General features: G+C 34.0%; 1 protein-coding gene across 2 annotated transcripts; it reads left to right on the top strand.

Annotated features, from left to right (window-relative positions):
• Window positions 1–3801: 3801 nt before the first annotated feature.
• On the top strand, window positions 3802–12098 carry TIM (triosephosphate isomerase). 2 transcript variants are annotated; one of them, XM_086441454.1, is made up of 9 exons: window positions 3802–4137; window positions 5016–5042; window positions 6976–7045; window positions 9234–9357; window positions 9956–10040; window positions 10194–10326; window positions 10445–10618; window positions 10905–10987; window positions 11816–12098. In XM_086441454.1, the coding sequence occupies exons 1-9, from the start codon at window positions 3901–3903 to the stop codon at window positions 11870–11872; spliced, it is 990 nt and encodes a 329-aa protein (XP_086297580.1). In that variant the 5' UTR covers window positions 3802–3900; the 3' UTR covers window positions 11873–12098. The 2 variants fall into 2 exon arrangements, with proteins under 2 accessions (XP_086297580.1, XP_086297579.1); XM_086441453.1 differs by having other exon boundaries at window positions 10194–10330; window positions 10449–10618.
• Window positions 12099–12658: the final 560 nt, after the last annotated feature.

The raw sequence follows: 12658 nt of genomic DNA, 5'->3' as shown, positions 1-12658 counted from the left end.
ATAATCCATGTAAGCCCACGACCCTTAGTAAGATTTGGAATCTCATTAAGTTAGTCATTCTAGCATGATTCATATTAGTAAGTTAGTATAGTGAAAAACTTCGAGGGGGGTGGGGGGGTGCTCAATGAAAATTTCGAAGCCAATAAGTGGTTAGAGTTTGTAGGTTATGTTCGATACCTAATATGAGCAATATTTTCTTGAGGCCACCCACGAGGGCGTTACCTCACTTACCTGGTGCATGCGATGTGCAGGTATTATTGCATGTACCCGAGGGAGGGTCCCATATGCCTTGGTTCCGATCCTAGTTGATCCAATCCTCCTAGACAAACGTAAAGGGTCCCATATGCCTTTTTCAGGTCTTAGCTCATCCAATCCCCCTAGATAGACGTAAGTCTAGACACCTCGTTATTAAAAAAAAATAAAAAAATTGTTCAATGACAATCTTGATTAAGTATAAGAGTTTTTTCTTAATAAAATTGCAAGAGATAGGTCTGCCCAATAAATCTCAGTTATACAAATTACAGTTTTTACTGATAATCTAGCCAAATTTTGCTTAGATGATCACAAACGCAATTCATGCGAGTGCATGGCAATCATGTACACCCTACCACCAGTAAAGCTCTCTACTCTGCCACTTCAGCAAAATTTTCAAGGTTATCTCTTGTGTCTGTAATCCATTTATTTGGTAGACGTGACTCCAGAACATGTATTGATCGATAAATACAAAAGCAAACTCTCAAATGATCTCATAGGTCTCAACCAACTCAACATTATTGTCTTTTAATCAGAATTTTAATAAATTATATAACATTTTCAGTTGGAAGCCATGTTGTTGGTTCAAAATTTAAAAGCTTTGAGCCTAAATTTTAAAAGGAAAAAAAAATTATAAATTGAAATTTCTGAAACCTAGTGATAATTAAAAGGGTTTATATATATATTTTAATTAATAATGTTTAAAAATCACATTTTGATATGAAATAAATCACATTTTGCATTTTTAGCAAATCCAAAATGAAAATGGACAAAACAAGAAGAGTCTCAGGTTCACTTTGGACTTCTCTGGGATTTCGAAAGTGGGCCTAAACTCAAACTTTCAAATTTAAAGATGGCTTCAAGTTATTAGATTTAATAATTTTTCATAATTGTGATTTATAGGTATTGATTTTGATCATTTTTTAATAATGTTTATATAAGTATATAAACTAATGGTTTTAAAGAGATGCTATTGGCACCCAACTTTTACTTGCGACACCCCAATTGATGATGTAGATTTTCCAAGAACATTTTGACTCCATTATTTTTAAGAAATATGTGGAGACCATTTTTATTCCACTCTGTGATAAGGGCACGCGTCCCAAAAGGTTGAATGAACCCAATGCGAAGTATTGAGCCAAACCCACAAACACCAAAATCACCGTAGATCACGACAGGCATCTATTGAGATCGAACTTAGTACCTGAATGGAATGAGTAGCAGTAAAAGAGAGGAACTGAATCTTACCCCTGCCTACTTAGTTATTTGGGAGCACAGTACAAATTGAGCACTGAAGATAAACATTTTTCGCATTTCATTGAAGCGTGGAAAGTTGAAGGGGCAATTCAAATGTTCTTATATTGAAGTGGTCCACACAGAGGTCCAAATTGATTCTCGGATCGGTAAATCCATTAGCTCGGCCTCAAGGCTTTAGATATAATAAGATGGGACATTAATAACGATCTAAGCACTATCATGCATCAAATCTATCCTATTAATTGTGATATTTACCAATACTTGACATTCTTTGACTCGTCCACCGTCAAACAGTGAAATCACATTAACTCAATATTTAATACAATGAAACACTACAAATCAAACTCGATTGAAAATATTAATGAGGCATAGACACAACCCCCAGGAAAAAGTCTACAATCATCATCTAGCTCACGTTCTACGAGATATCTTACCTGGATCAATTGTGTAGTGACACCTGTTATTGAATCTTAGTTATAAAATCTCCTATCAAAGATTGAAAGATGGTTCATGACACAAATTCTACTGAAAAATACACTCTCACTCTTCATCCTATGCAACCTTACTATTCATCATCTTATTTAATTTCCCATTTATCTTCCATGATTATTGACTTAAGCTTCGAAGAATCTTTGACAGGCACCACACCAAAACCTCATTATTCTTGTCTACTTTTCTTCTACTATCAAAAAATTGAAGATGAACTAAAGAAAGAATCCTTTGATCAAGATCGAAGTCATCATCAAGAAGACATTCTTATCTCGAGGAATAAAAGCCCAAAAAACTCTCGAGTCTCGACAAGAAATATGTTTGATCACATTTTATTAATTTAAATTTTTTAAAGATTATTTTGAAAAAAAATATATTTAATTTTGCATTTTGCTATCCCCAATCAAACAATGTAAAATATGATTTTTAATGAAAATAGAAATCCAACTCATTTTCCATGGCTAGTCAAACACATGCATCATAAAATTTCCTTCTAGATGTTTTATTAAGAAAGTTGGCAACCCAACTTTTACTTATTACACCCCAATTAAAAGTAGGGAAAATAAATGAAAAGCTGAAAATAAGTAAAGTTGGGGTGCCAATAGAAGCTCCCCTCTCTTCTAGATTTCTATTTTTTGAATTTAGGCTTTTATATGAGCCGAATCATAATTGTAAACAACTATTGAAATTGTCTGAAGGAGTGATAATGTCTTGTAATGTTGAGATTAAAATCTAAACCAAACCTTGATAATGTTTGAGGAGTGTGTTTTAATTAAAGAAATTGTGGTGTGATAAGTAAAAGTTGGTGAGTTAATAGAATTTCTCTTTAATATTTTTATTATTAAAGAGAAATTGTATTGACACCCCCAAATTTTACTTATCACACCCCAATTATTTAAATTACTTATGACAATCTAACTAAAATTTAACGCACTCCATTCAAAATAAAATTAATATTAGGCAAATTATCATTTTGTGCGTTGAATATGATGAAATTTCGAGTTTGGTACATTGTTCATTTTAATTATGAAAATATATTTTCAAATGAGTTTGCTAGTAGATATTCTAATTTAAAGTGATGATCTCCCTGATAAAAAATGACGAACTCACCGATAATTACCAGTGATCTAATATTTAAAAAATAAAGACAATTGTCTTTAAATTTATTAGTGAGGTCATCACTTTTTATGAGCAAGATCGACACTTTAAAATTAAGGATATTTTATATTTTAAATTTACTAGGGTTACTTTTATCAATGGATTATCACTTCAAATCAGAATACCTACAAACGAACTCACTCAAAAACATATTTTGAGAATTAAAATGAACAATGCATCAAAATAATTATTTTTGCAAAAATTAACATTGTTTTGAAATAAAAATCAAAAATATTTTTACATTAGAATTTTCTTTATATATTTGTAAAAGATGAAAAAGTCACGAATTGTCATCTTGGACAATAATCCATCCAAAAGAACAAGTTGACATCGATAAGATCGTTTATTTCAACCTCATAATGATATTCCAGTATAATAAGTAGAAGTTAGGGTGTCAATAGAAATTTTGACATCGATGGGATCATCTATTTCGACCTCATAATGATATTCAGGAGTTAAAGTTAGGGTGTCAGTAGAAATTTTGACATAATGATATTCAGTGTAATAAGTAAAAGTTAGGGTGTCAATAGAAATTCTTATTAAATGCATGCACGGAGTTGACCCCACACCTCCAACAACCTGGTAAGGGCTCATACGATTGGCCCTATATCAATATCCTTCCTTATTTAGCGCCAAAGTAAAGCCGCGTGGCATAACTTTATCTTCTCTCAGCTTGATAGCATTGGCTCTTGAGGACACTACGGAGTACACAGAGACAAGACGAGGTAAGCTAAAATTGGGCAAATGGCGATGGCCTCTACATCTCTCGCATCTCAACTGTCTGGTCCCAAATCTTCCTCCACTATCATCTCATCTTCTCCGCAATTCTCTGGACTTCGTCGATCATCTTGTTTGAAGTTCGATCAATCTCACTCTCTCTCTACTACACAATCTTTCTTTAACCAGATCGCTTCTCATCTTCGTCTCTCCTCTTCTTCAAGTGGTTGCAGAGCTGTTGTTACTATGGCTGGATCTGGAAAGGTCGATTTTTTTCCCTCTTTTTTTTTTTAGATCTCTTATTTTCTTGATATTTTGTCTTCGATTCGTTCAATTTTTTTTTTTTTTTGGGGGTTTGGTTTTGCCATTTGGATTTAGATCTGAGCTGCAGATTGATTTATGGCTAGGATTGTGGTTTTTGTTTTCGAAAAAAAATTATTTGAAGTTTCTAGTCCTGTTAAACTATTTGCTTCAATGGCTACTGTTTTAACTCTCATCTCTACTTGATATTTTTTTCTTCGATTTTTTTATTTTTTATAATTTGGATCGAGATCTGGTTGTTGGAGAAAAGGAGTTGGAATTTATGTTGTATTGTATATTAGGTGTTTAGTGCAGATTTATTTGATTTGAAGGGACTAGCTTTCTGTTGGTGGAATCATGGCTAGGATTGTTGTTTTGTTTTTGAAAAAAAAATTGTTATTTGAAGTTTCTAGTCCTGTTCAATTCTGCTTCAATGCTTATTGTTCTTGAGTTTAGCTTTCATTAAATTTGAGAGAAGAATTTGTACTTTATCTTATTTTTTTCTTGAGTTATGAAGAGATGTCATAAACTTTTGTTTATGCTAGTTTTTCTTGATAGTTATAACTTATTTTGATCCTGGTTTGAACGATCTTAAAAAATCAGAAGGAATTATGATCCAACTGTTCTCAATATCAATATCTATTTTGGATTCCTCTTCCCCTTTCTCCTTTCTATGCTTTTTATCTGTCATTTTTCTGTAATTATGCCATTCGGTCTAGATAATGGACCCATCCCTTGCAAATTAAATACACAAGGTTGGACATTTTGAATTAGTGTAGTATGCGTTCTTTACCTCAAGTGTTTTTTGGGCTTCTGATCCCTTTCATTGCTTGTTACTGCAGTTTTTCGTTGGCGGCAACTGGAAGTGTGTAAGTATCATAGTCGCTCTAATTAATTAATTTTTTTATAAGCATTAATCAATTTTTGTTTTGTCTTTAATCCTTATCTCATTATTGGTTTATTTGTCTGCATTTACTTCTTGTGATAATCTTCAAGAAATCATTCTCTTAGGTATTTCTAATTTGATATTGCACAGGAATAGATTTTTTTTCATAGTTTATGTACATAGCTTTCTACTGGTATTTATATTAATTGAAAAGATATGTTATGCATTGAAGAACAAATCACATAATTCAAAGTACTTGTGAGTTACAAGAAGGCAAAAAGAGGACAAAGAAACTGTCTACCCTGGAAGATGTTCTTACCCCCAGAGAAAAGAAAACAAGGAATGTTAGACATGCACAGTATAGATATTTTGTTATTATACATGGTTAGGGGTAGTTTGGTCTTCTTGCTTATAATTTTATTTTTATATCATTTTGTGTCATAAATAAGTTAATGTGATCTGCACAGCTTCTCTTCAGTTTCCTATCAACTTTTGGAAAAAGAATGAGTAAGAGGAAAAAAAAAAGTATGACGAAGAATGACCATGTGAATTTTAAAGATGAAAAATGAGGAACAAGCAGTGGGGGACTGTTCATCTAAGCATAGTGACAAAGTCGACGGCAATGGAAAACTTCGGAAAAAACAGGAAAAAATGATTAAACATAAAAAATGAATTAAAAATTATGAAAAATGTGTGTATATAGAATACATTAGGCATTTATTCTAAGTCTCCAATAAATTTTTTGAGCAAGAAAACACACTGTTGAATATCTATGCATGATAACATGTTTTCAAAATAATTATACATGTTATGATTCTAAAAAAATTTCAACATAACTTTTGTTCAAAATAACACACTATTGAAAAAATGAAAATGATATCAAGGTATTATCATCAGATCCCTTATTTCTACATTATTGAATTACTGAATCCTACATTAAACAACATTCATGAGTTATCAAATCACGAACAACTATAAGACCACAAAAAAAAAGTTCATTCTTTTTTGAAAAAAATGTGATTAAAACATAAAGAATGCATTTTAAACAAAAAATAAATAAAAAATTGACTTTTTAAAAATTGATCCACTTCAAAAAAACATTTTTATCGTTTCAATCGCCAGAGATACTAAACACTTAAAAAAAAAACGTTGTTTTTGGTGGCTATGCATCCAAGAAATCCTAAGAGATCTTTAATAAATGCAATAAAGTACAAACCCTAAAAAAACTGAGATGAATGATTCTGTAAGAATGACTCATCTCGGTTGAAAATGGCCAATCTGTATAATTAAACACAACGGTTCAGTTCCCAATGTTTACCCTTCCCATTAGTAGGAGTTGGGATTTAATCTCCCTATGAATCTCGAGGACAACTCTTCACTTTATTTCCTTTTCTCTTCTCTTCCTTTCCAAGAATACTCCTCCAACTTTATTTTCTTTCCTCTTCTCCCCCCTTTTCAATGATAACCCTCTCAATTTAATTGCCTTTCCTCAACTACCCCCTTAACCGCAGAGACCGGCACATGCAAACTCTAGTCTAAGCATATTTCATACTGAACATAGAGAAAGCCCAAAGAACAAAACAAAGCAATAATGTTACAGGTAGCGTTAGAAACGCCTTGGGAATTTCCAATATGATTGATTTTATACTTTTTGTTTTTATTGCCAGTTTTAAAGTTGGAGATTGCACATTTGTTTATCGTTATCACTAATTTTTATTTGAAGCTTCCTTTTGCTACTGAATGTGAGAAACGATTCTTCTAGCAAACTCGTCATTTATTCGATTTACACTACCATTTTTGTTTCATTATTGAAGATTGCACATGTATTAATTGGGACCAATTTGTGTTTTATTTTCTTTGGTTGTAATTTTTCCTGTATGACGCTGTTTTGTTTTGTCTTCTTTCGTTTGCAATAGAATGGGACAAAGGAATCAATCAGCAAACTTGTTTCTGACTTGAATAGTGAGAAAATGGAGGCTGATGTTGGTGAGATAAAATTTTTCTACTAATGTGCTAATTTTATGCTACTACATCAGTTAGTGCTTGTTTGGTGTTATCTTTTTCCAATTCTACGAGTGTTCGTACTTCTTTGCTTCCATTTTACCTGCTTGAAATATGATAATCTTTGACCTCATCTTGTATTCACTAGGCATGCTGGTGTTGTTGGGCTTTCAAATTGCACGCATTGTGATATTCGCTTAGAACTTCAAATCTTTTCCTAATGCATATTTAAATCTTCTTATTTTTTGGGATATATTATGCATATTTAAATCAATGAAATGGCTAGCTAGATTTTTAGAACGTCTGTTAGAATACAAATTATAATGGTATCTCGACCAATGAAAACACTATTGCATGTCCTGATTCCTAACCTTCTCCTGCCTGCATTCTTCTCAACTTCCAACTAATTATTTGGGGGCGGAAAGTTAGGGGAGGGTTTTATCCCTGACCCCCATTTTAAATGCTCTACTATGAGAAGAGACAGAATCTTACTTTTGAGTTATAAGCAGAATCTCAAGTTGATCTTTTCCTCAAGTTTGTTGCTTTAGCTCTTTTAGTTGGAGTAAGAAATAGAGTAGTTCGGTGTATGCTTGTAAGAGAGTCTGAATGTTGGGGGGGTGGGGGGGGGGGGGCACAAGGAGGAAAGGGGGGACCCTTCCCTCACCGAACTGGATCGCTATTCCTTGCCAAAGGAATAAAATCAAGCTCCAACCTACTCTATTAGCAAAACGAACTGTAAGCCCATATTTGATATATCTAGAATGCAAGCTCAAAGGCCTGTATGTCAGCCCCTACTTAAGCGAGTGTAAACTCCTGATTTAATGCTCTAAAAGGCCTGTCTAAAGAGGCCCTGCTAAAAGGTAGCTACTCCCCTCGAGGGGGTTAGGGGAGAGGGGGGGGGGGGGGGATGTCCTTATTGTTAGTTGCTTTAGTGCTAGAGTAGCTAGGGTGAAAAGCATGTCTCTTGATGGTTTCAAAGGAAGCTTCAAGTCTAGTGTTTAACATCTAGTATAGTTGTAGTTCTTTAATGGACTGCCTATTCCTAACAAGGAATAGAGTAAAGGTCTGACTTTAAGCTTAAGTATCTGTATAGCCCCATAAGGGCGAGGACCGTCTTCCATCTCCAATTCACCTCCTGGGGGACTTTGAAGAATCCTTTATTTAGGCCGTAGGAGCTTGAAGAGAAACTCAAATTCCCCTGCATGTGCTCTTGTCACTATCCAGTGAATTCTTTTGGGGTATGGAACTTTGGATATTCAATGTATTTTTGATAAAAGAAATGTTCGTCAAAAGAGGTTTTGGAATAGAAAAATGTCAAAAGCTAGGGAATTTCAAACCTAGCTCATGTTGCAAAAATTGAAGATCGACCACCATCTATTGCACTTGGAAAAAAAAGAAAAGTAAACAAAGACAAAACCGGAAAGACCACCTCTAGGGTTATGTTTGCAGTTGATGACAATGGGAGAATGTTCACTATGCATTCAATGCCCAAGAGGTATCATTAGAGGAGAGATTCCAATAAGTTTTCAAATCTTCTAACAAATCCATAGCCTCTGGTTCTAAGAGGCTTAGTGAACACCTACAAAAGTTCTCCACACTTTTATGCCTACAAACAATCCAAACACAAACCAAGCCGAAATTCTCAAAACAAGATTGAGATTTGTAATTTCATGGCTTCATTTTATTTATAGAGTGGTATTGAGTTGCCCTGGAAGCACAGAATGCGGGTATTTTCATTTTATAAAAAATGCACAGTTCCCTTTATATTTTTTAATCTAGTCAATTACTCATAAGAAAAAAAAGATGACCATCATAAGAGAATATGGATGTACTCTTAAGAATATTTCAAGAGATGTGTTCAGTGTACCACTATGCTATATTCTTTAATATTGAGCTGCATTTACAAAGGTTGGACATTCATATCTCCCCATGCTTTCGCATGGGGGTAGTATGTAGATAATATGTCACTCCTTAATACATTGCACTTTTTTAATAAGTTAACTTCCTATTATTTCTAGCATCTTGCTACAATCTGGCTTTTAAAAGCAAGCCTTTTCTATGGTCATTGTGCCATGTTATCTAGGTGGTTGTTGAAATATGCTCGTATTATGTATTCTATTTTTTATAAAAAAGAGAAACCTCCCTGAACTTTTGTTTTCTCTGAACAATGCAGATGTTGTTGTGGCACCACCCTTTGTATACATTGATCAAGTAAAGAGCACATTAACAGATAGGATTGAGATATCTGCTCAGAATTCTTGGGTTGGAAAGGGCGGAGCCTTCACAGGAGAAATAAGGTTTGTTTTTCTTCTCCTAACAGGACATGATAAATCAGTCCTCCATCAATTCTCATCCCATAGGGAGTTTCAAGGCATTCCATTTATGCTCCTATATCGTAGGTGGGATGAGTTCATTCAAAGGAGAGAATTTAAAAGGATGTTGTCAGTTGTTTTATTTTTGTCTTGGGATTTTCCTTTGTTGTTTTTAATAGTTCTTACTTTCTTATACACAGTTCTATGTATCAAAAAGAGAGGGGGGCTGAAAAGCGAGAATATAATAAAAAAATTATTATTGCTAGTAAATCATGTACTACTTAGTTTACTAATCATATCTGTCCATCTTCTTGTTTGAACTCCTTATCTCACTTGTCCTGCTTTACGTATCACCCCTTCTCTAGTGTTGCGAGTGGTCTTTGTTACTCATGACCAAACTATCTCATAGGCCGATGACCGAAGTAATCAAAAGAACGTGAAGGTCAATTCTCTATTATCATTTTTGCACATTAGCCTTTTAGGTTGGTTTTGAATCAGGAGATCCAGCAAATTCGTAGCTCATGGGCTTGTTTTCTTTATCTTTATCGTCAATAACTACCAATTTACGTGTTTGGTTGTGTAGTGTGGAGCAATTGAAAGATATTGGCTGCAAGTGGGTTATTCTTGGCCATTCTGAGCGTAGGCATGTTATTGGTGAAGATGACCAGGTATTAGGACTTAGAAGACTTCCAACTAGTATGCATATTCTCTTTTCCTTTTTTTTTTTTTTTCTTTAATGCTGAAGTGAGGCTATATGTTTAAAATGCTATATACCTAGTAGCTATAAATTCGAATCTCAACTAAAACGCAGCCACATTCAGTTTATAGGGAAGAAGGCTGCTTATGCATTGAGCCAAAATCTTAAGGTAATAGCTTGCATTGGAGAAAAACTTGAAGAAAGAGAATCAGGGAAAACTTTTGATGTGTGCTTTCAACAAATGAAGGCATTTGCAGGCAGGTTTTGCTATTTCTCACAATGTTTCTGTTCTTGCGGATTATGAAATGTAGGGTTCGTGTTGCAAAGTAGATACTTGGATGAATGTTTCCTAAATGCTTAGTTCATGATGTACAGATAGTGTTCCCGGATGGGATGATGTAGTTGTTGCATATGAGCCTGTATGGGCTATTGGGACGGGTAAAGTGGCCTCTCCACAGCAGGCTCAAGAAGTACATGTAGCTGTTCGTGATTGGCTAAAAAAGAATGTCTCTGCAGAAGTTGCTTCTAAGACAAGAATTATCTATGGAGGTATTCCATTTCTAAATGAAACTCTGTGCGTTGTGGATACTTCATTTTTTTATATAAAAAGATAATAATAATAATTTCAAGCCTTAAGACTTGGTGATAAACTGAGAATTATGAGACTTACTTTTGTTGAAATGTGATTTTTCTTGCTTAGTTATCTTTTGGTTCTTGGATTTTGCCCTTAACCAATTTCTGGCAATGCCCTGAGCTTGTCTGAATGCTCAACTCTAATTTCGAGGATTGGATATGCTATTAAAACATCTAACCATGAATTCATATTCTTTTGAAGGATCTGTAAACGGGGGCAATTGTGCTGAGCTTGCAAAGCAAGAAGATATTGATGGATTTCTTGTTGGCGGTGCTTCTTTGAAGGTAAATACATGCTTACAATAGTTGTTTCTTAGGGTTGATACATTGAGAAAGGTGGGAAGTATGACACCACCATCCAATACTTAGCTTTATTTGGATCCATAGCCATTTCCATGTGTACGTGCTATCATCCTGTTATGCAAACCACTCTCCATGTATTTTGCTTGTAACAAATCTGCAGCAAGTAACTTTAAACAACTTAATAGGTGACCATTTTTTTCACTCCTTTACCCTCAAAAAGGATGGAACACCTTCTGAGGACATGATCCACACCTGTCTAATCCTAGCCAAACAGGAAAATAGCTATCATTTCGGCGAATTTTTCTGTAGAGTTGCAACCCAACTACCCTGGATTCTTTTATCGTTCTACACTGTCAAGTCAATGACTCCACTTGGCAGTTATCCTAGACAAAATTCAGCCGAATTGGTTGATTGGAGCCAATCCCCCTTCTTTCCCATAAAATAAAATAAAAAAAAGAAAAGAAAAATATGTAAATGGGTTATCTATTGAAGGTTTTCTATCATTTTATGGGATTGAGTTTGAGATAGAACTTAGAAGATGTTACAATTAAGTTTCATGTCTTGGGTAAAGTTCCTTCATCATTATACTTTATAGTATGATAATATCCCATTGATCTTCCCTTATATAATATTCATCTAATATGCTACAAAGTACAATCCGATAAAATTTCATCAAATACCCATTTGTTCGAGATTACTGAACACTTGCAGGAAATGTTTTACGACGCTCCCGTGTGATGATAGATTACCCTTTCAGATAGAAATGTAGGTTCAAGTTACTTATGTGATTACACTGCTACGTTGTTGCAGGGCCCGGAGTTCGCCACCATTGTCAACTCCGTAACGTCCAAGAAGGTGACTGCTTGATCATTTCGTGGTGATTTCAGCAAATAAAGGCCAAAGGAAATCTCTTTTATTTAGTAAGAACATGATGTAACAATTATGTGAGCATTTGTATTTGTGGGGCTTTGATCATGGGTCCAATTTTCCTTTTCTAGAAAGAATTTCCTATTTTTGGTGTGAATTCAATACCATAATTTTGGGCTAACTTAAAATAATAAATCATATAAGAGGCATACTATTGTGGACTGAATCTTGTTCGCCTTCTGTTTCTACTTTTAATTCTCTGTTGCTGACTAAAAGTCTATTAATGAGTTGTGACAGGTTCAGAGCAAGGTTTGATGGTAGATATCACTCGTTAAAATTTCAGAATTAATTCGAGGAAGTCTAATTTGATAGTGTTTGTGGGAAAAATTATGGTCAAAATGTTGGAAAATTGTATTGATGTTATATGAACTTGGGGAAAATTTTGATCAATTTTTATTCGTCGGAAAGTTAACTGTGAAAATATAAATGATCTCAATTCATTTCTTCCCTAGTGGGATTTGGTTGTATTTTAAGATGTTTAAACTTTTCTTTAATGGTTGGTAGATGATTGGCTTAAACTCTAATCAAAGGATCTTATGGAGATTGATCACTATGAATTATTGGGCCTTTGAGAGGAAGTTATATTTTCATGCAAGTTGTTTGAGAAGTTGAAAAAAGTTCTTTTTTTGGTTTTTTGTTTTTGGGTTATTGGATGGGTCTCTCAAGTCTCAACCAACCTATTTGTACATTCTTTCTTTTGTATTTATTTATTTAAAAAAACATGAT

Source organism: Akebia trifoliata, chromosome 4, assembly GCF_017979445.1.
Source record: "Akebia trifoliata isolate Shusen 1 chromosome 4, ASM1797944v1, whole genome shotgun sequence".
NCBI lineage: Eukaryota > Viridiplantae > Streptophyta > Magnoliopsida > Ranunculales > Lardizabalaceae > Akebia > Akebia trifoliata.
Note: the sequence above shows the minus strand (reverse complement) of the source record. Positions and strands in the feature narration are given on the sequence as shown.